This window comes from Protopterus annectens, chromosome 6.part1, assembly GCF_019279795.1.
Source record: "Protopterus annectens isolate FY-2018-M chromosome 6.part1, PAN1.0, whole genome shotgun sequence".
NCBI classification, from domain to species: domain Eukaryota; kingdom Metazoa; phylum Chordata; order Ceratodontiformes; family Protopteridae; genus Protopterus; species Protopterus annectens.
The window spans coordinates 59,541,097-59,566,311 of NC_056738.1; the positions used below are offsets into that span (position 1 = coordinate 59,541,097).

Below are 25,215 nucleotides of genomic sequence, written 5' to 3' on the forward strand. Positions count from 1 at the left end.
GAAAATACTGTCCGAAAAGATAAGAATGCCAGTTCTTAATGATTAAAGATCCTGCTGGCCAGTGCCCTGGCATAGAGGGCTAAAGCACTAACTACAGACAAGATGTCTTTGGTTTGATTAGCAGCTCAGGAGTCTGAGCACCTGGCAGGGACGGATGGGTATTCCCAATCCAGGGGATAGCATTCATTGAAGATGCTCCCTGAGGGAAAGGGCAGGGATGTAGCCCTTGAATATTGTCCAAAAACACATGAGTGAGGAAATATGGGTAGTTCATAATAAACCCCTCCCCACTCAGCAGTAGAAGCAGTTGCCAGCACTGCTCCCACTGGATATCCTTAAGATTCACACATGCCCCATCTCACTCTAAGAAGTCCCGGGGAAACAAGCAGACCTGATGATGGATGAGGACACTGACACAGCTGAAATGAATGAAGCATGTAGAAGATTAGAAAAAAGGCACTGCTTTTGCATTTGATCATCTTCATAATCATGAAAAAGTGAAAGAAATAATACAACAGTAATGTATTTCTATTTGCCACCATCATTCCCAATCACACAACACCACCCTGTTTGCTATAGTAAGGTATTACAATTTGCTGTTGCCATTTACAACCACCCATCTCCAAACCAATTACTATAATGGCCACAGTAATGTGTTTCAGTTTGTTCTTGTCATTTACAAAACCCACCCTAATCATTATAATAGCCACAGTAATGTATTTCAGTTTGCTGCTGTAATTTACAGCCACATATCTTGTACCCCAATCACTGTAATTATACAAAATAAAAAGAAAAAAAATGATTATCTCACATAGTAAAAGAACACAGACTGCCTAGCCATAAACAGTTACTATCTGGCAGGAAAGGATTAAATGAGGCACTGTCATATTTACTGAATGATTTGCAAATTACCTACCTTATCCTAATATCAGTGCTGATTGGGTGATCAGAGAATGAATGAATGGAATAAATTAATGAAAAACTTATATTATTGCAATTCAAACATCACAAGCTAAAAATATGCAACAGTTTCCCAAAACACAAAATTAAAAGCTCCACGCTCAGACTTAACACCTAGACTTTTACATAGATAAAATCATTTCAATGGACTTTGGTCTCAAAAACTGCCCTTAACTTACACTTGGGACAAACTTAAATGTTACCTTCGAGTATGACGTGTGATGTGAGGCACAATGCCATATAATGAAATTGTATCTATACAGATGGGTACTATGGAAAGTTAAACTTTGTGACTGGATAAGCTAGCAGCATTCTGCTGCAAGGAATGTGGACATGAAGCTAGAGTTTATATAATGGGAAACATTTACATGTAAACTTTAATGTATCATTTGTTTTTAATTTTATGAAATGTATTTACAGAAATCAATATGCATATAGATGCACAGAACAATAAAAAATCGAGCCACTTATGACATATACCCCTCTAAACTGAGAGTACAGGATATTTCACATATCTAATCAATGCCCCTCCCCCCACAACTTATACAGTTATTGGTTGCTTTTTTTTCCTGTACAACTTAAATAGATTTAGGTATCAAATTTTTGTACAAGTTTCTTTTGGGAACTGTACTAGGTGGGATTTGTGAATATACTTTAGCACAAGGTTTCGGGTTACACTAATCTGAGTTTTTGAAGTAATTTTGGAATATCCTTTGGGCTGATATGTTGCATGATTATTAGTTATTTGTTTTCATTTTGGCAAGTCAATGTATATTTTGAAGAGGGAGGACACACTTATTTTTTCATTTGGAGAATATGAATTATCAGGGAAGAGGGGAAGGGTAGAGGAGTAGCTAGGTCTAGTTTTTTTCTTTTGTATATAAAAATACTTCTATTTACTTTAGGTCTTACTGTTGTGTATTCCTTGTACTACTGATTAGCAGGTTTACGAAACTGGTTTGGTAGCAGGGTTCATTTCACAGGGGATGTTTCCATTCAAGTCTTATTCTAATATCTTCAACTCTGGATTTGTATGTGTTTCTGAAAGGATGGAATGAGTACAATGTATATTTTAATGCATTTTGTTAGATTAGATATATAATGTTTAATGTACTTTAACAGCCTTGTTTACAAATTGCCATATTAGGATCATGGTGTGCATGGGAAGATCTTTCTGTTGAGGAGAGCTTCTTTTTACAGTTTTTTATTCTTTTCTTTTCTTTAATATGTTTCATATTTTGGTGCATCATTTTTTTTCTATTTTGGAGTTGGATTTTTCTTAGGTTTTCTATATATAACGTGACTGTCTGTGGAGATTAGATTATCTTTTACATTTATTACTTTAATTTGTAAATGCTCTTAGGCATTTTAAAGCTTTACTTCAGTGCTTTAGAATAGGGCCTGAGTAACTAGCAAAATGTGGTTTCCATTTTGGAGGGATTGGGATTTGGGTTGTTCTTATTGGGTGTATGCTAATCCATTTTATTTACATGTTTCAGTACTTTACTGTGGCTCTGTTTAATTTATTTATTTTACATTAAAAAATAGTGTGTTTCAAGGTTTTGTAATACCACATTTGTGGCTATTTTAGTTTCTGTAATACACACTTTAATTAATTATAATTAGGTCCAGTTTTTGATGAAGTAGGTAGACTAGTGCAAATGTTTGATTCTCACAAATGGAAATTGGCTAGGCTTAAAATGGCCCAGAAAGCAGGCAAATGTCAGGAGGAAAAGGCAGTGAGTAGTTAGTTTCCTGATCTTAAGAATTTAAATAAGTATGAGTCTGTGTGGCTTAAACAATAAGACAAATTACATAAAAAGAAATATTACTACTACTGATTATCACTGAGAATGTGAATGATTCAGAAATGCGTAGTCTAACACAACACAAGAGCAATTATTTGTTTATACAACATCACTAGTAAGCAGAAAGAGTTAGAAATTCCTCACTGAGTAATCGTCAAAATATTAACTTAAATCTTACCTTGTCTAACAAAGCAAATGCAAATGATTCAGTATTGGTGACATTAATATGATTCTGCTATAATCTAAACAAATGTCACCAACTTTGGCTCTCCTTCTTTGAGGATTCATAATCTTGTCTATATTGTAAATGCCCACTATTACCACACACCTTTGTTTTGTTGCTAAACTTGTATTCCTCATACTTGTCTGTCTATTTTGTACTCACCCGCACTACTGTGTATAGAATTCTTTATGTATTATGCACTTTCTTTTTTGCACTGCTGGTGTTTCTGTTTGCTGTTTATGGGGGGGGGGGTTGTGTGTGTGTGTGTGTGTGTGTGTGTGTGTGTGTGTGTGTGTGTGTGTGTGTGTGTGTGTGTGTGTGTGTGTGTGTGTGTGTGTGTGTGTGTGTGTGTGTGTGTGTGTGTGTGTGTGTGTGTGTGTGTGTGAGTGTGTGTGTGTTGCACCTTTCAGACTGGGCTTGAAATTGGTCCTGTAGGATCAGTGCCCTACCCCAATAAACAAACAAATAAATATATACATATTTAAGCCTATGGTAAAATAAAGAAAAGAGAAAAACTCCCTTTTAGCACTGCAAAAAAATCACCACAAAAATGGTGAATTTGGAACTATTTGAACAAGTGTGCAGCTCTGCCCTTTATAGAAACCTATTCAGTTATATTATACTGATGTTGTGAAACATAACTAGTTTGAAATCCAGTTTAAAAAAGCAGTTCAAGCAAATGCAATATCATATAAACAAATACTGTTATGCAGACTGAAAGGCTGCTTACATTTTGCAGTAGACAGATGAGTATATTCTGTTAAGCTATATAAGCTCCACAAATAAATAAATTAATACTGATTAAGCCTACAGTAAAACAGAGAAAAGACAAAAAAAATCCCTTTCAGCACTGCAAAAAGTCACTACAAAATGGTAAATCTGGAACTATTTGAACAAGTGAACAACTCTACACTTGTAGAAACCTTTCAGGATGCTTCCATTAATAAGTATGTTGTCTGCACTAATGATTCTAAGCTACTGCAAAGGATCTCCACACTCAAGTAATGCTGCAGCTAAAATAATGTTGGGGGGTGGGAGGTAAATGGCCTTAGCAGACTGCAGCATAGAGACTCAGGGTGGTTAAGAGATATTGCCTCAAAACACCACAGTCTTAAATTTAGTTATGGATTCTGGTCATTGTGGCTTCTGGTCACTACGTGTATTGAGTAAGTATCTTTTCACCTTGACTAAATTGTTTTTCTTTGGGTATTTAAGTATCCTTCACTCTCCCAATAACATGATGTTAACTGACTACTTTAAAATGTCATATGTGAAGTACTTATCCTTGTCCATCTGCTTGAATAGATGTGATAATGACCAGGTCACTCACCCAGTTATAATAAATAAATCTAAAGTTAACAAATGTGTTCTCTTAAATTACTTGGTTAGGAGTTCATGTTATTAAAATGGCGCAATTTCCAGTCCACTGCATCCCACCCATCAAATCACTTTGTTTTGTTTAACCATGCCAAATGCATTGCAAAATAGTGACAGGGCAAAAATTACACCATTAAAAATGGAAGGCTTCCCTGACACCAAAGTGTCCATCTATGTAATAATTGATAAGAGATTGCTCAGCCTGATTTCTGTAGGTTATTCCGCTCATTAAAACAAAAACACAGAGTCTTACAGACTAGGTCTGCACAGTTTCAATGTACAAGGAACAAATCCTACAAGGCATTTTTGCTCTTCCAGATACCTTGATGTGCTGGAGTAGGTGCAAGGTGCACACAGCAAAGATTCAGGGAACATAATCAATGGCACTAAATAATAAGTTAACCCTAAGGCAGCAGAAAGAGACAATGGCTGTGATCAGAGAAGTCCATAAAGAACAACAGTATTGTTCACTGAAGTCCTTGTCCTGAACTACTTTATGAACACAGAGGCCCAAGTTACAGAGTGATATGTTCAGTGATAAAAGAATTCTCAAGTCAGGTAATATACAACAAAAGTTAGAAGTGGCAATAGGTTACAACAGTTAAGGTATCGAGATGTCCTAATAGCAAATAAAGTAAAAAGTCCAATCAGCAACCAATACTTCAAGTGGAATTATAAGGAATTTATAAGCTAAATAAATAGCATCAAGGTTCACTCAAAGGAAAGCCTGCATTGAGCAATAATATCCAAAGAATATGAATCAGTGTGTGTGCTTTACCTACAGTGCATTCAAGAAAAATGAGACATGAAACAGGATGTGCCCAAAATGTATGTTTACTCAATGATAATGGCAGAGCACTTCAACAAGTTTCCAAATGCAAATATACTACAAATGTTCTGTTGCTGTGATTTCAGTTAGCACACAACATATTATTCGAGAATAAAGAAAATTACCTCTTTATTGCAGCATTGTCAGCACACACAGTGCTACATTAACTGTCTAGCAAGAATTGGAATAGTCTGGTTTCACACACACACACACACACACACACACACACACACACACACACACACACACACACACACACACACTGAAGTGTTAAGCATTACCAGCTGATAGCTGATTTATAGACTAGACATAACCAACATAACACCTATGACTGAATATTCCTTTCTTTAAGAAAGGTTTAGCATTCGTCATGAGTCATAACCTTTTATTTACTTGGGAGCTATGAAAGCAGTATTTAAAACTGCATACACAAGAATGCATTTCAAACCATTCAAAATAATTACTGTGCCCACAGTTTTGTATCAACAATACTCTATATACCTTTCAGGAAATCCCTTTAATGAGTAGACTTTGTGATTGGCAATTCATGATGCTTTTGTTTCTTCACTGCTGGCCTCATTTCCTATCATAGAACTAGTCATGATGGTCTGTTGCTAAAGATCCCTGCAATATCTCCATAATATGGCACCTTCTTCTGTTTGTATTATATGTAACCCAAGTTGCATTTGTCAGCAGCAGTGCCTTTCTTCACCAGGCTGTTCATTTAGTCTACAGGTTTTACTTCTTCTTTGTCAACATGGGGCAAAGAGCTTGTCCTTCTGTCAAAACAGACGTTTTGTTTCACTGTTTTTGTTTTTTTACCTTACTGTAACCTTCTCCTATTTTAAGATCATCATACTTCACAAAAAAGTTATACTGACTAAGTCATCCCATTAAAAAAGCAGGTGAATACAATCTATCAGTACAGCCTTTTAAATTAAAATACTTCGGTTACACACTACATCTTTTTTTCACAATATTAGGGACTTCTCAGACATTCTGTTACCCCTCAATTTAGCAAATCACAGGAACAGGGAACTAACTATTGTTTGTACCAAAAAATAATGAAGTTACGAAAGGAAATTAAAGACTGGAAAGAAATAAGCAGCACATTCATTATTGCTAGCAGTATGCATTAATATAAGGCCTAAAAATCTATTGTATAACACTGTAACAGAAAAAATTATGTTAGAAAAAAATGTGTATTCCACAGCTGTGCACACAGGTATAGGTATATAAGTATACATTCATTTTCTCAGGCATATGTATACAAGTATGCATTCCTTTTTTATTATTTCTGTAGCTGATGATGGGCAGTTACAATGAGGGTCAGGCCAACAAGGAGTCTTAAAAGATTGACTAAATGTGCTTGTGAGGATTATTCATTTCATTATAGTAGTATAAAAAATACAATCATACATTATCTGTTCCAATCCACAGCAAAAGGAAAGGAAGGAATGAGTGAGAATCTTTGTTGAACTATTTCAAATATAAATGGTAATCAGAAAATAACTGCAAAAATAATTAAATAACCCATGAATAGCACTTTCATGGCTGCATTACTGAGCAATGAAATATATTACAGAAATTCATGCAGTACACCTGCATACTAAATATTTAAATATGCACTGTCAATAAATTAAAATAACAGCAATTTAGGAGTCCTTCTTGTGTGTGTGTGTGTGTGTGTGTGTGTGTGTGTGTGTGTGTGTGTGTGTGTGTGTGTGTGTGTGTGTGTGTGTGTGTGCGTGTCTGAATTTATTTATTAAATTATTCTTTTGTTTTATTTGTTTTGTTTAGTTCTCTTCCTTTTCCATGGGTCCAGAGATCCCGGGGCAGCCATAACTCATAACCCCCAGGTTACGGACTGCTCACCATCTCCCTCTGCCCACCCGAGGATATCGTCTCAGGGCTGGGGTGGTGGCTCTAGGTCTAGGGATATCCTGGCATGGTATAGCCTAGATAAATGGTATAAGCTTCTGGATATGATAGAGGATGCGGTTAAGTAGGCAGTGGAGAGATGCCTTACACCTATGCAAGACCTCTTTCATCAGGTTACAGACTTGCTGAACCAGTCAGCTCTGTGCATCGAACCACTGCAGACCTCCACACCTATGTTACTGGAGTCCCCATTGCAGATGCATCAGGTAATGGGAATATTTGAGGTCCTCAAGACTGGGTTGAGACCTGATCTGACACCTGCTCACCCTCCCTATTTTGTGTCTAGCTGCCATTTTTATGTCTTGCATCCCAAACAATGTCAGCCCACCACAGTGTTCCTGCCTGTCTTGTTTGTTTTTTATATATCGTGTCCATTCCTTAACTGTTTCCTAAGCCTCTCTCCTGCACCCTCTTCCCTCATTCCATCCCCCACTTCCCTCTTATATAAATAATTTGAAAAATAAAGGGATCTATCCCCCACCAAAACACTGCACCTCTCCTCACCCACCTCCTCTTGATGTCTTCCTTTTATTTGCAACTAGTCTTCTCTCTCCCCCATTTCTAGCTGTCCTAACTTACCCTTTCCAGCCTTATAAAGAGCATTTCAGGGTATTCACATATAAACATCCAAGCATTCAGTAGATAACACCTTATTATCTGTATTAAATTCACTTCTGCATAGCTGCACTGAGTGCCACTTGCAGGTTTGGACAAGCCTACATTCACCTCCCACTCTCTTAATAGCCAAAACAAGTCATCACTTTACACTAAAATGTTACATTTACATAGAACCACACTAGGTTTTATGCATTTTACAAACTTGCAAGCAGCCCAAAAGCTTGTAGATATGCCTACACAGCCTTTCACTTTCACAGAGTTAATGCCACCAAGTGGAGCTAAGCATATCTGTATAACGGAGTAGTAGCGTTCTTCACCATATGGCCTTGCACACAAACAAACCCTGGGACTACAAATACCACCTGAAATTTTGGTTGCATCATTTATTTCCATTGCTTCCAGCTTTTGGATGGTAGTGTGGATGAAGGCAGAGTACTTATTCAGTTCACATGACCTCGCTGTTGCAATCAAATCCATAGAGACCAGTCCATCACATTCTGGTGCCATGTAATGTTAATGTTCCTTCTGAACCAGAGCAACAGTAACTTTCAAACAACATTGAACATATATGCAAAAAAGCTGTATGTTAAATGATAATAACAATAAGTAATGATTATATTCTTTAACGCAAAGTGTGTAGTCAGAACAATATTGACATTTTATTTCCTGAATCTGTTCAGTCTAAAAACAGGAAGAGAAATAATATCAGAATACTGTGGGGGGTGGCCCATTATATGTCAGTGCACATAACTTTTGTCCACACATGATGATGCAAGTTTTACCTTGGCTCAGTAACATTGCATGCTTATGTGGTAGAAATCTTATGGACAGGTGATATATAGTTGTTGACATCCATCCTTTACTATAAACTTTTATATTTAAAGATAATTTAAATGGTCCTTACGACTTTAGATTTTTTCTGAACCTCCTTGGATTGTATACAAAAAAGCTACTAATTTGAAAGAGTTATATGAAAGAGGGGAAAGTGATGTTTTTTTTATTTAATAGCTCAAACACGGGCACTTATAAGTGTGGACCAGCAGCTCATGTCTGTATATATCTAATACAAATATGTTTTTAGTCCCCAGTAAAAAAACAATTACGGAGTTGAAAGTATTACAGCTACTTGAGTAGTGGGGTTGTTTATACTGCAGTGCATGGAATATGTAGTTCTTTTTATGTTGGTAAAACTGACAGACATCTTAAGAAATGTATTTCTGAATGTATATATAATATAAGTAAAGATGTGGACACTAATATGTCAGCTAAACATATTAGGACTTGTGTTAAAGGACATTTTACTTTTTTTGTTCTTGAATAGATCCCTAGGGACCCAATGGGAGAATCAATTACAATATGGAGAGCTATATATTGGTAACTGTTATTAGGAGCCAATATTGAACCAGGTCTGAGTGAACAGATTTCCATAGCCCCAATCCTAAAAATGAGAGCAGCAAAATTATAAATAATGAATTCTATGTATATATGTGGTAGCCCAGGAAGGGGTATCTTGGTATAGATTATTTATGATGTAAATGGAGCTTACTTGAATAGTTTTTAAGTTCTTTATGTCATTGGATCTTGAAATGATGATACTTGTAATATATTTATAAAATATGATGGAGTTTATTGTTTAAATTGGACATTGTACCTTTAAATGGGTCTATAAGAAAATCACCCATAGCATGCCGCTTGCCAGGAAGTGCAGTAAAACGATGAGCCACTGATATACAACTTGAATAAAACATAACGCAAATTGAAAAAACAATTGTTCACCAAGGCATTTACTTTCTAACTGTTTTTAATTATTCTGATCTTTCAATGATACCAATACATTTTTCCCTTTTTAATAAGGGATTTAAGTTTGTTCTAACCCCCAAATTCAGTATTTTGGACACTATTATTGAACTTAAATTATATACACATAAGTAGAACTTTTTGATTAAACTCAGTGCTAAGAAACCATTTGATTATGACAACTCTGTTGGAATTAATATCTCCAATAAGAAATTTTAAAGAAAAAGAGTATTTACAGTCCATCTTTGAACACTACTTTAGCTGTTTTTGAAAAAGCCTGTGAGAAAGAGATTTATAATTTGAGATATTCTCAGGGACCTTATATGTTCAACCTTACTAAGGAAGAAAAAGGATATAATGATGGAGCTTAGGAATAATCAATCAGAGTTATGAAGCTAGACAAAGGTTAATGGATTGTTATAGTGGAAAAAGTTGATTACGTCTGTAGCATTCACAATCATTTACAGGCTACTGACAAATATAGTGATGTTTCCAGGAACAAAAATTTTATTGCATATAGGAAGACTGATTTTTTTTTTTTAAAAGATGCACTTATGCAGGGTAATATTGATGTTGATACTTACAGATTTCTTCTTAACAAATCCCATAACTCTTAAAACTTACCCCTTGCTGTTTACATTGACTGTATATTGAAAGATTGCATTATGTCTGTGTATCACATTCGTAGAGATTCTTGGGACTTCTGGCAAAGATTAAAACACATGTGGCTAGTATTTGTAGCATTTTTCCACCATTGATATAGTGCATCTTTTTTCATGCATTTCCCATTCGCTTGGTTTGTAATTATTTTCTGAAGCTAATATAGAACTCACCTCATTAGGTGGCACAACTGTTAACTTTACTGTTGAACTTATGGAATTTGTATTGACTAATAATTTTATTACATTTGAAGGGGAGTATTACAGGCAAGTTAAAGGTGTGGCTATGGGGACAAGTTGTGCCCCCATATATGCTAATTTAGTTTTATATAGTTTAGAAAAATGATTTATCTTGACATGTTCTTATGCATCTAGATGGTTTGGTTACTACAGATACCTAGTTGACATATTTATTTTATGGAAGGAATGTGATTTTGATGTTCATATGCATTTTTTGCTGTACCTTAATGATTTAACATCTTTTTTTCAGAAAGATTCAATCAGTTACTTGGATGCAATTATTTTTAAGGACTTTTCAATGGGTATGTTATGTTCTAAGGTTTATAGAAAACCTACTTTTTCTAATAGTTTCCTGGATTATCATAGTTGTCATCTTAAGTATGTTAAACGGAACATTTTTAAAGGGCAATTGGTAAGACAAGCCCGTATGTGTTCTGATTATGTCCATTTTACTTTTAAATTGGAGATTCTTACTCAATTCTTTTTGGACAGGGGTTACCCTAGGGAGATTTAAAAAAGATTGCAAGTGAAGTGGACAAACTGTGGGGTACAAAATATAAACCCCTACTGACTTGTGATAACTCCACTTATATTGGTTCACAAGAGTCTTTGGAACCTTTGGATTTTAATATGCTTCCTAGGGTTAAATTTACACATGCCTTAGCTTTTACTTTCAACAACCAAGCAAACTCTATTAAAGAAATTATGAACAGGAATAGGAATATACTTAAGGATGATGAAAACATCTATAAAACATTGGGTCCTACCCCATTTTTTGTGTTTAAGATGGGTCATAATTTTAAATATTTACTTGAACATCCGTACAATTTATTATATTCCATCAATGATGGTAAGAAGAGTACTAATAAATGTGGCACATGCCACTAATGCCCTTTCATTATGGAAGAGACGGCGATATCAGTTGGTCAACCCCTTGTCAACACTGTGTTGAAAAATGGAAATTGTTCCACAAAGGGGATAGTTTACATTGCAGTCTGTCAAAAATGCTCCAATTTTTATATTGGAAAAACAGAGCATCAACTCAGAAGGAGAGTATATGAACACACTTATGCAATTAGTAGAGGTAACAGAAATAATGCCTTGAATAGGCGTGCCCAGGAGTGTCCAGGATTTACTACGTTTTTGTTTGGGATAGCGGAAATTGTTTTCCAGGACATCACAGGGGGGATTGGGAAACTTAATTATGAATGAGGGAATTGTTTTGGCAGCTTAGATTAAATGCTGCCAATGATAAAGGTCTTAATGATTGTATTTCTATTTTACCAGTTTTAAAGTACAAAGCTGCTCAACTGTAAAGAATGGTTTATGAACATATTTTAATAGTAAAGTATGCATGGATAATGTTTTTTATCAAGTTTTTTATTCATGTTTTTAACATTGTTAGTACTTCTTATGATAAGAATCGTTTGTGTTATTTTGTATTCAGTTTCACCTAAGTGTTTTGTGGTGCTTACACTTTAAAAAAATATGTTTAGTTAATTGATTTTAGTGACTATAGAAATGATCCACTTGTGTGTTATGATGGTTCTGAAGAAGTCCATTTATTGAATTTGAAAGCGCTCAACAGTCTGTGGTTTTGAATATGTGTTTTTTTTTATTATTTTTTATCATGCCTTGTGGCCAATTGGTTTTGCAATTTGCGTATGTTTTATTTAAGTTTTATATCAGTGGCTCACATCTTTACTGCACTGCCTGGCAAGCGGCACCCCGTTCGCTTTTTTCTTGTGTTCTTGGTTTTATTTTGCTGCATTGTTTCACATTATTTTGACTGTTTAAAAGGGTCTATGTTCAGCTACTGAATTGTAAAATAAACCACAAAACAGTGAAACGTAATCAGTGAACAGGAAAAATCAGTGAACTAGAAAACCACCAAAAAAAAACACGCACTGAATAGTCATAATTGGCCAACATCACAGACACAACCAATCAAGGTGGGGAGCGGCACCCCCCCACATATCCCTAACTATATATACCAACTCCAAGATATCACTACAGTGGGGAAAAGGGAAAATTCAAAAAGGTCTCCCTTCACTTACCTTATGATTGCATTACTTCCTAGTTGTTGGCCAACTATGGCCATTCAATGTGTGAAGTTTTCATTGACTTTCTAGTTCAATCTCTATTAAAGGTATTTTTGCATAGATGTTGGTTCTCTTGTTGTTTTCTTGCCTTCGACTGCACGAACATGCTATTGAAGATACTTTAAGTGTCAAAACTATGGCTTTGTGAACATATGAAGCAAGAAAAATAATGTGTTGTTAATGGCCAACAATTTTTTGAGAAATCAACACATGCATTTTCTTAAGAAGGAGATCTGTCCATCCATCTTTCTTCCCATTTTTATATATGGAGTTAGGGTGTCTCTTCAATCGTGACAATCATCTAGAGCTAAAGTTTACACTGCCTGGTGGCTAGCCCTGCCTCAGTTCAGAAGGGGATAAATATAGGATATTTTGCCAATATCACAAAGTATATGTTGGAGAAATGAAAAAGCAGTCTAGGAGAAGCAGCTATGAACATCTAAAGCAAGTGAAGAATGGTGATACCAGCAGAGGTGTACTTATGCAGGAGCAGAGGGTGTGCTCCTCACTGGGTGCAAACATTAAGGGGCGGCAGCCTTGCCTTTAAAAAGCTTTTTGCATTTAAAAGACAAAAAGCTTAAACTATGACCAAAGTTGGCTCCTTTGTCTGTGCATTCCTGCGTGCATTGAAGCACACGTGTACCTGTTGCATACTCCTTTTCCATGTGGAATTTAAATACAAGACATTTGCGTAAGGGGGTAGTATACCTCTCAAATCTGGACAAAGCCTAAAACAATGTAATGACAAAAAGCCCAAAAATAGGGGCAGATTTTAAATACTGCTCTTATAAACCTAGACAGTTGCTAGAATAACAGGATTTGTGTTAGCATGCATTTTCTGAAGAATATGACATCTAAAACTCAAATGTATGACATTATTTAGAAACTTCAAGTCCTCAGTTATTTACCACAAAACCACAAATTGTATGAGGGACAGACCAAAAATGTGAGGCAAAAAATCTGGACATTCTAAAAAAATATTTGGACAGTTGAGAGCTATGCAGGTTAGCAAATTTCCTTAGGCTCTAACCCTGGTTACAGGAAACAAGAGCCTGAATCCCTTACAATAACTACCAAACCTCTAAAAATATGAGTTTTGGTGTATTTTCAAGGAATTGTGAGCTTCAAGGGAAGAGAGGTTTAATGCTGCTCATGCTAAGTCTGTTTTCAATGTGCCGCTGTTTTGTTTAGCAAATGGTCACATCATAACAGGTAGCATACTTGCTTTTGATGCAGAAGGCTGTGAGTTCTGCTCCCAAATCATGCAAAATGGATTCTTGATACTGTGTTGCACTTTAAGGGGGTGGGGGGGTTACAGCCCTCAGTGTGTCCTCTTTTGGATCAGATGCCTAGTAACTATGAAACTGTTCTCTGTTTGTCATGCATTCCTTATTGCAATATTACCAACTTACCATCTTTTTTTAATGTAACATAGACAATTTATTCTTCAAGGGCAGCAGGCACTGAATTTGTAGATGAAACGCTGAAATATTAAGTTGCAGGCTAGTAGCAACCTCTTCATTATTCACAGATCTCTTTAATGTAGAATTATTCAGATGAATTTTACTTCTGTAGAGATTTTCATATTGACTGGTATTGGTGGATTGTAATGAGAGGAGTTTGAGTGGTCTTTAATGGTTGAAATATTTTGAAATGGGCAGGTTTGTCATTATTGGGTCATATGTTTTGTTTCATTGCTTACAGGAAAAAATGTTTAAAACTACAAATTTAAAACACACTCTAAAAAGCGGTGCTGTATTTTACAAGGAGTATAATTTAATACATTCAGAAAGGTGAATTAAAGAACACATGCATGTATGCATGGTGCTGACAATTTGTGCAAGGTGCCTATGGTTTGCAATTGGCTCAAAGGTAAATTTTATCTGCAACTGGCCAGATGCATTTTCTTTGGATGTGGGTTTTAATGCTGTTTCAATGAATGTGAGTTTCTAGGGCAGAGAAGTTTATTGTTAATTCTAAGTCTGTTTTCATTGTGACACTGTATTGTTTTGTTTAGCAAATTTCTATCAGTGTTTGTGCTATAACATTTGAAATAAAAGTTTTAAATTAAATCCAAATATCTGTAATCACTGTAGAAGTAAAGAAGAAAATAGTATCACACTGAGAGATTTGAACAGTGTTTATGGTAAGTGGGGAGAAACAGCTAACTAATGAGACACTGGAATAGCTGTGTGTGTGTGTGTGTGTGTGTGTGTGTGTGTGTGTGTGTGTGTGTGTGTCTAGGGAGAAACAGCTAAGTAATGAGACACTGGAATGGCTGTGTGTGTGTGTGCGTGTGTGTGTGTGCATGTGTGTCTAGGGAGAAACAGCTAAGTAATGAGACATTGGAATGGCTGTGTGTGTGTGTGTGTGTGTGTGTGTGTGTGTGTGTGTGTGTGTGTGTGTGTGTGTGTGTGTGTGTGTGTGTAGGGAGAAACAGCTAACTAATGAGACACTGGAATGGCTGTGTGTGTGTGTGTGTGTGTGTGTGTGTGTGTGTGTGTGTGTGTGTGTGTGTGTGTGTAGGGAGAAACAGCTAAGTAATGAGACACTGGAATGGCTGTGTGTGTGTGTGTGTGTGTGTGTGTGTGTGTGTGTGTGTGTGTGTGTGTGTGTGTGTGTGTGTGTGTGTCTAGGGAGAAACAGCTAAGTAATGAGACACTGGAATGGCTGTGTGTGTGTGTGTGTGTGTGTGTGTGTGTGTGTGTGTGTAGGGCCCAATCCATTACCCTGCCTAGGGCCTCATTTGACCATGATGCGGCTTTGAAGTAAACACTTTGTTTCTTCCTCTTGTGTGTGTGTCCATGTGTCTATGCATGAAAACGTGGTACAGGATTGGAGGAAACTCAGAAGGAACTACAGACAAGACCAGAGAGAACAGCACTTATTTTTAAAATTAACAGCAGCCTTACAATTAGACAGTAGTACAATGCACGATAGAGTTTTGCAGTGCAAACGTTTTTCTTTTTTGATGTTGTTTAATTAAACCCAGCAACTTGGATTAATGACAGCAAGTGAATCAGCCAGGGCACTGTGGACTACCGGACTGAAGGTAAGCATTTTGTTAATGTGAATATAACACTTATTTTTGAAGAGAGGGATGGTGGTTAGACTAGTGTGCATGTGCACATTTGTTTAAATATTTTAAAACTGGATATTTATGGGGGGGGGTTCATTGTACTCTTCTGTCCTCTTTTTATTTTGGTGGGTTGGGGCATAGCTAGCAGGGCTGTGGGTTAAAGTGACTTGACCTTTCATTTTTTTCAGCTTAAGTTCTGCCACTAAGGCTGACAACTGAATATTTATTAATAAATTGGGATATTTGTATTCTTTTCCTGGAGGGTTAGCCAGCTGTGCTGTGGATGAATGTAACTTTCCTTTTCACTTGGTTAGTATAAATTCCACTCTTAAGGTGCATTTGTGGGGGGAGGGGGATTGGCAGTAACTTTGTCCTTTTCATATTATTTTAAAGGCCGGCTAGTGTGCATTTGAGGAAATAAACAGATTTGTTATTTTTGGGGGGGGGGTGCATGTTTAGCTGCGTTATGGAAACTTATCCTCTTCATTTGCTTAGCTTAAGGTCTGGTATTAAGGGCTGGCTAGTGCATATTGTGCAAAATAAGTTGGAATGTTTATGTTTTTTTTTCTTGGGAGGGAATGGTGAGCTGTGCTGTTGATGAAATAACTGGTGCTCTGTTTAAAGTCTGGCATTAACAGCTAGTGTACAATGTATTAAATAAATTGGAATATTGCATAAAACACATTTGAAACTGTCCCCAATTTTACAGAATGTTCTTGTATTTGCTTAATATGTTTGGTCTGCGAGTTACTCTCATATTGTTTGCTTAGTTTATAGTCTGCCTTTATATGACTAGTGTGCATTTGCATGAATTATGCTGCAATCTTTACTGTCTTTCTCTGGGTGCTGTATATGTAATACCAAGTTGAAACCGCTCCTGATTTTGCATAAGCTCCCTAATTTTGCTTCATCTTGACCTGTTCCTAATAGTATTTGGGGTCTACTGTCCACATAAGTTACCAAATCCTGAACTACTGGGTCAGCTCTTAGGGGTGTGTTGCCAATGTTGTACTCAACTTTTCAAAGGAGATGATAATGCATGTTTGATATTTGTCTTTATTCCATGACTCTGGCACTAGTTATTGTTTGGGACAATGTTTCCTGTAGGATGGCTCAGTCCTTTGGAGATTTGATCACTGCTCCTAGCTTGCTCCTTTCTGGTCATTATATTTTTTAATTTCATGATTATTATTATTAAAACCAGTTGTCATAGAGGAGATGGTGTTAGAAAGAAATATCTGCCGGGGGGGGGTGGGGTGTTAAAAAATATTTCTGCTGCAGATGTCAAATATGCTAGGTATGCCACTGAATACCAGTAATCCTTTTGCTAGGTATCATGTACGTCTAGGTCATAAACTGTCTGAGGTCAGGTTCATGTTGTTTGAACAATGTCCAAAACTAAATAAAACTAGTATAAAGCAGTCATTATTGCACAAAGAAACTTACTACATTCTAAAGTATAGGACATTATGTGGAACCAAATTGCTAAATGTTTCTGTGTGAAACAGAAAGAACACTGAATGTTGATAATTTTTTATATCTCTTCTTGCTGACTTTATAATTGATGGTTGCTTCTAACAACGGTTCAGTTTTTCCCCATGAAGGCCTGAAGCCAAAGTGTCAGGGGTGTTAACTAAAGTGAGTATTTTTTTAAACTATTATCAATGTAGACTGATGGATATATTTTTCTAGAATTGCCATAGACCTCATACTTAATGACAAAATGCAGATACACACAGGAATCAGTGGTGGGTGCATGCATTCTACCCGTTAACATGTCAGTTAACTACCAAAGCAGAAACAGTAACACTCAACATGCATGTTTTATGGGTATCTGAACCTTAACACAGTACACTGCACTATACTAATATTACAGCCTAGCTTAAATCAAAAAAAGGCTCATGTTAACACCTGTGGTCTCTCACAAGCAGACAAACTCCATATTGCTTGTACTTGCTTTACTACATCTAGAAATATCTTTGCCATTTTCAGTTTTACAGGAAGGTATGACCAATACTGCTAGCACTTCCCTTACTGCCACAATAAATGAAAGTTTTTGTACAGTTAAGGGTCATCTTTTCAGTGCATTTTTCATTAAATGGAATATTAACACTGAAGTAGTCAGTCACTTTTACTTTGCAACCTGTAGCCTTAGTCTTGGCTTAAATTCAGTAAATACAATCTCTGAAATCATATTCACTGTACTTCAGAATGAAATGTACATGGAACCCTATAGGGATTCTCTTGCAAAAGATATCCCAGTGTCTCTCCCCCACTCTCTCTCTTCTTCACCATGCTGGGAAATCCAGCTACACAAACACTCTTAACCTATATTCTCATTTACTACATTTGTATCCTCATTTGTATCATCCCAGAAGCCAATTTTCTTGCTGTTTTCTTCTCTTTGGATCCATTCGCTGACCCCCCACCCCACCCCCACTATTTTACTGCATGCATAGTCCACAGTGCAGCTTTCAAACTTTCACTAATCAGGTCTGCTGCTTGTGACTAAATAACTAAAGCTTTCTGTAAATTTAAATCTTCTTCTCTGAGTGGTCCCTATCTCAGTCCACAGTATCTTTGATCACAGAAATTGTCATCTCTCCAAATTCATGTTTTTCTAAGGTTTCTCATTTTTGTCATGTACTGATTAATCATTTATATAACTTTCTGCATATAAATCTAAAGAATCTATGTGTCTTATATGTCACATTTCATTTAGGTATGAAAATGCTTCAGACATTTCCAATATCAAACATAACTTTAAGCTGCCCGTTTGTTCAATGCAAAGTTACTACAACATCCTAGCAAGTTGTTCCAAGCTACAGATAAGAACACAAATGCCCTTACTTTCTCAGCTCTAAGGTCAGTGCTAGTCACTACTAAAAACAGTTTTAAATGTTATTTGGATCTCCTCCAGTTTTCAGCCACATTGGCAGTCAACTGAAGTTTTAAATCTGGCTACAGAGTTTCCACTTTCCTATTTTTCTAATGGTGAAATTATTGTAATTTAGTTTTTACTCTAGACATGTTCAACATATCTTTTCATTGTATACTAATTCTTCTTGCCTTTTTTTATCCCATGATTCATGCAGTGCCTCCCCTTCCTGACCCAATGGACCAAGCAACTTTTCCATTGTGACAAGAACCCACCCCATTCCCTCAGTAGGCAGCCATGAGCAACACAAACCATTCATTTGCTGACAAGAGTAGTAGGCTGCTTGGCCCATTCATCCAGCTCAGAGGTGAAAGTTGTGTGTTACGGAGTGGGCAATCTGTCATTCATGTGAACCCTTTCCCTACCTTACTCTCTCCCTTCTTCATAGGGTCCCTACATAGAACAGCATTTATTTCTGGAAGCTAAGTACATTTAAAGGAGAATTCCATGTGATAATAGGAGGTACTGCCAGCCATGCCGGGAGAAGTAGGGTAGTGGATATATAACTTATGCCAGCACAGCTAGCTGGAATTTTGAAAATAATTATACATCATTTGTATATCAAACTGATTTGTACAGATGCTTGTGCTGAAAATATATTTGTGAGGTTTGCTTGTGTTAAAATGTATCAACAGTATGCCATGCTGGAAGGAAATTAAATGTACATGTATTATTGCAACTGAATTAAATGTATACATTGTAGCAGCATATACTGGAAGGGAAGAGGTTAATCCACTTGATTTTGAAAATATTTTTGAAATTAAATTATTTTATGGGTTAAGTCATAAAGATCTTATCACACAGTTTTGAAAGGAGCCACAGATGCAATATCTGCACTAGGGCATAGGTTGTAGCTCCTGTAGGAAGAGTGAAATGGTTTTAGAGTTTTGTGACTTCCAGTAGCTGCACCACATCTGAGCAAAGCTCTGTCTGTGTGTATGGTAACATATAGGTGCTAAAATCCTGTCAGCTTCTACTGCTGAGTGATAGCATGGGAAACAGAATTAGATGACCAAATGTGTGTGATGTCATTCTGTACAGAAATAATGTTTTAATATTAGTGGAGACTGAAGTCTCAGAAGTATTCTGTATTCTGTCTTGGATCTAAGAACAAGGACCACTCGCTTCATCTTGCCTTGCTCTAGTCAGTAAGTAGGGACAACAATTCTTTTGGTCAATCAGGAGTAGACAGTGAGACTAGCTAAATGCTGTTCTTTTTCCTATAACTGTCAGAAACTTTCCATCTGTGTTATTTTTAATACTTTCTTTGACGGAAAGTTGGTGTTTACTGTAACTAGATATTTAGTATTTTTTGTTTTTTTATTATTTATATACCGAATCTGTGCCAGTCTTGTGTGTGTGTGTGTGTGTGTGTGTCTGTGTGTGTGTGTGTGTGTGTGTGTGTGTGTGTGTGTGAGTGTGTGTGTGTGTGTGTGTGTGTGTCTGTGTGTGTGTGTGTGTGTGTGTGTGTCTGTGTGTGTGTCCACTGCTTGCACTGGTTTCATACAGAGAATGTGGGAGGATTTAGCTTGGAACTCCAGCTAAGGGCTCAAGTCTAAGCTGTGCCAGTGGGGAGTCTTATTGGAGGTCTGGACAAATATAGAGGGAACCAGCCCCTAGAATGAGCATGTTCCCTGGGTGCTCTAAAGGGAAATTGTGCTTGATGCAAACAGGTCTTCATTTGGAAATACTGCATGTATCTATTTGTATTCCAAGTTAACATTCCTCTCCAATGCCAATGGTGAGGATTCTGGCTCCTTGATTACTAGCCCAGAGCGGGGAACTTCACACTCCACAGAAAAGTCAAGTTTTTCTTTCCAAAATGTGTTCTTCTTTCTCTGTAATTCAACATCAAGCATAACATTTACAGAAAAAGCATAATTTAATAATTATTCAGTTTTATGTTTGAAATTATTTCTGTTAATCTTTCCAATGTTGTCTCGTCATCTGTTACATCATGAAGGATAGACATGTCAGAGTAATTAGGTTAGGTCACTTGTTCAAACCACAAAGCCATTAAGAAGACAATTGCTTTTAAATGTGCCTTTTCCAGTCACTGTTTGCTAGCATCATACCTCAGATAAATAGTGCAGCTTGGAGCTACAGTTAGGAGTCTGAACAAAAAAGCAAGGATGTCAAGCTTATTTTTAAGATGCAAATGAACAAGAAAAACTGTACTCATGCATTAGTTTACTTTTATCTTACACAAATTAGCTGCCTTTCTTTTTAATCAAACACTGAGAGGCACAATGAAAGAAAATATTTTTATCTTGCTTCCCAGATTTTCTATCAGTATTTTATTTGATTTTGCATTTTTCCTACAATGCATTTTTTGTAAACATGCATGCTTTCTAATCAGTGAGTTAAAAGAGGGAAAATTAACATCCACAACTATTAATTCTAGCTACACTATTAAAAACTGTGAATACTACACAAAACTTCTCAACCTAGGTAAGTGAAAGTTATCTACTTACCATCTACTTACCATAATGATAGATCTGTGTTGTCTCTTTCCGCCTGTTTCAACCTGTGGGTTACTGGATCTGACTCAGGTCCAAGACTGACTAAATTTTATAGACTTCAGCCCATCAAGCTCTGTTTCCTATATCCATAATCCCTCTCTCCTCAGGACTACCTAAGATCAAATTCCACAGTAAAAGAACATGGAGGACCCCAACACAGGAGGGAAAAAAAGTCACCAACTTGGTCATCCTATGATGAAGAGGCTTGCCAAAAAAGGTGGGTACTGAAGGGTGGGAAGGTTGAACCAGATGTAAAGAAACAACACAGATCTGTCATTATAGTAAGTACATAACTTTCATATCATATGGTGTCTTTTCCTTCTGGATTCAGTCTGAGGTATAGAGTCCCCAGGCCTGTAACACCCCCCCCCCCCCAGGTGGGGTCTTATGGAAGGCTATTAAACAATATGGTGGAACTAAAGGAAACTCAGGACCTTGACTGAATATCTGATTTGCAGTGGGACAGAAAGGTATGACAGCCAAGTCAGTCAGCAGCTGCACAAATGTCATCCAAAGCAGCTCTAGGGAAAAGGGTTGTAGAAGTAGCCATAGCTCTAGTAGAGCGACCTTTGGATTTAACCCTCAAGGGCTTTCCTTTCAAACTATACCCAAAAGAAATATAGTCAGAAAGCCACTTGGAGAGCATAACCTTAGAAACTAGCATGCCACACCTGGCCTTGGACAAGGAAATAAACAACTACTTAGATTCTCTGAAAGATTTGGTTCTGTCCAAGTAAACCATAAATTGTTTATGTACATCCAAGCAATGTACTAAGTATTCTCACTTATTGGAAAATTCAGGGGGGAAATGGTATGTGAATTCCCTTATTCAAGTCATTATTTGTAGCAACCTGAAAGGAAAGCTGGAACCATGTGAAGAAAACCCTATCCTTATGAATGACTAAGTATAGAAGTACTGAAGAGAAGGTTTGCAGCTGTGACACCCGCTTGGTGGAATTAACTGCCACCAAGAATAAGGGGGGTTCCAATGACTAGGTTTGAAACAGAAAATCTTGGATACAGGTTAAGATGGGGATGACTCCAGCAAGGACACCTGTGAGGTAGACAGGGAGAAAGGGAAAAAGCTCATACCCAAAGGAGCACACTTAGGGGCTAGGAACACTGATATCAAGAGATGGCACCTTCCATGCAATCAGCGCCAAAAGTGACTGGCTCCAAGGAGTCACAGCAGAAGCTGTTGGAGAGATAAGGGTCTTGGGACTTTCAGATCTGCTGGGCTAGAGAAAGAAGAAGAGGGAGATGAATGCTTTCAGTCCCCCTTAGCTGCTTTGGGATCCTTGAAGCTCTTGTGACACCAATCAGAACCCCCCCCCCACCACTGAAGGAGGTAGAAGAGGAATTGCCAGCTGAAAGAAGCCCTTTTAAAAACAGCTTGGCCCTCCTTTCCTCATAGATAAAGCAAGGGGAATCCAAATGTACAGGACCCTAAACAAAAGATGCTCAGGTTTGTGTATACCCTGGGATAGGAGCTTCTGCTCACATTCTACACATTTATTTGAAACACTTATGCATTCCAAACCTATGAAACAGCAACAAACCCTAAAAATAAGAAGAAAAAATGAGGGATATATAAATACACAAAAACAATACCAAATTCTAACCCACTAACTCTACAGAAAAGCACAAGGCAGGAAAAGCCTGCTAACAACTAAACCTTAACTCTAAAAAACTGATGTAAGCTACTTTAACCACAAGTACTATCAATGGTACAACACTACACCAACTACTAAAAAATATACAAAACAGAGTAGACAACCTAGAAAAAGACTAACTATGCTGCTATCCTGGAATGGCAGCAAACGAGATCTTGGGCAGTCCTGAGGAGCAAGGGATTATGGGTAAATGAGGCACTACTCAAAGGGCTGTAGTCTGTGGAATTTGGCCTAGCTCAGGTCCTAGTCAGAACTGATAACCCACAGGTTGAATCCAGATGAAAAAGACAACATCAGATCACCTACTTATCACAGATGCCAGATTTCTTATACTTAAATACTGAATTATATATTATTATTTTGATAAGAGCAATTAACTCAGCTACATTTTCAAGTCTGCCATTCAAACATTCTTTAAAATTCTGTACCAGAGATGGTTACTAATAAAAATCAAAAGAAACAAGAGAAAAATATGGATTGATACTGACAGTCAAAAGTAGGCAGTCACAGTACTGTTGTAAACTGAAAAGGACAGAACCACAGCAAATGATCCTCTCATCATAGGGTTTTCTCTCTGTCCCTCAAAAATGACATCATGGAGACAAAACATTGACAATAAAACAAAATCATGCAACACAGCAGACCCCTTTTAGGCTATTTTGATGTATAACAAATCAAAAAAATAATAATAATAACCTCTTACTTGGATACAAAAACATTATTAATGCAGGAAAGTTCAACAAATGCTGAAAAACATTTTTCCTTCAATTTTGAGGTACAGTTCTCCTTTATTGTTGTAAATATTTGCATAAATATGTATCCTATAATACCCTAGGAACAAGTCTTCAAAGGATGACATGCTGTGATATTTTATTGGTACTATGTTCTCTTAATTAGTCTTCAGTGGAATATTTCAGTCTGTGTTAAAAGCAACCAAGTCCTCATGTCTAGACAACAGAAAAGTAACTCAAGAGGACATTATTCTAACCATCTGCTAGCTGACCTCTTGAATTTAGGTGTCTTTTGGTTTGGTTTCCCTGCTGTTTCATTCAGTTCCATTGTCAACACTGACCTGGTCTCTCCACAAGGTGTTTATCACCTGATCTTATCCTACTTCTCCGGGATTAAATTACCTGTCTTTGTACAGTATTTAAGTCATTCCTGTCAATGGCTTCATATTTAACTTTTGTATGAAGTACTGAATATAATGCTGAAGTAAACAAAATATATATTTTAATAATAATGATTGATTTACGATCCATTATACTCTTCTGCATTCTTAAAAAGCAGCATAATTTAGGCATGCAAAACATATAGAAGCACAGGTCCAAGTACTTAGTTGTGGTATGTGTCAGTGTTTCTTTGCACAAATATTCTAAGAAATGCTACAGACTCTTGTACTTACTGCAGTTTGTGCCAGCTGTTGAGTTTGTTTCATCATCCCCTAATGGACAATCTCGTGTTCCGTCACACAGCTTTGCAACAGCAATGCAGTGCTGTGACGAAGGACAAGCCCATTCCCCAGGGTAGCACTCCAGCTGTTCAGTAGCTGAAAAAAGAAAATTAAAAAAAGTAATCCGTTATACGTACTGCCATCAGTACATCAGAAATGTTTCAACTAAAAGGAACATTTGTTGTCGTATTCAAAAATAAGTGATAAGAGTTCCACTGAATATGATTTCTAATGTCTCCTTGTAGTTCTTCAAACCTGGACACTAATCTCTCTTTGTGGTATAAAATTCAATGAATCCTCTACATGCATGTTTGAGTTTCATAATTAACAGAAGAAACATTTTTTTAAATATCATTTTATTGTTGTTTAACTGCTATTGTCAAATAGTTAAGCATGCCAAAACACTGTTAAGAGTTTAATGACCTGCACATAGGTATAACTTTGTATGACGTTACTTTGTGCATATTACCCCAACTAATGTGGCCAAGTAGCTACATGAATTGTGCAGTATGTACATGCATGTGTCAGTCTTGCTTCCTATTATTTTATTTATTTATTTATTTTTTTTGTGCTTCTATCCCCATTTGGCAATAACAGGTTATAAAGCTTGTGTGAGTTAAATGAAAATGTTCTTGCTAAATGCCAAACTGCAGTTCTCAGTTTCTGTTTTCTCATTCTCATATTTTAACTTTAACATTAAAATTAAATGAACATTACTTCTTACAGGTAGAGAACGCATCACTACCACAATGAATCCACTGGTTATTTATCCTTATCGGAAAAAATTATTAGAGATGACCTAATCATCTTCAATGAAACTGGTTAATGATTACAACATTAGCTAGGAAAAAAGAGCTCTGTATGCCTAAAAACAATAGGCACACACTGACAATAAAGCTTAAAAGGCCAGAACTACAACTGTGGCAATGAAGTGAGTGTTGCTGATTTAATAAGCTGCATTTATTAATGGCATCCATCACAAGACCAATGAAAAAT

General features: G+C 36.7%; 1 protein-coding gene across 1 annotated transcript in view; it reads right to left on the minus strand.

Moving 5' to 3' along the window:
• LRP2 (LDL receptor related protein 2) overlaps positions 1–25,215 on the minus strand; it is a 1,335,386-nt gene that overhangs the window by 1,182,340 nt on the left and 127,831 nt on the right. The window contains exon 8 of the mRNA XM_044075346.1: positions 24,172–24,315. Within this exon, the coding sequence (XP_043931281.1) occupies positions 24,172–24,315 (144 nt within the window). The remainder of the gene's footprint in view (positions 1–24,171; positions 24,316–25,215) is intronic.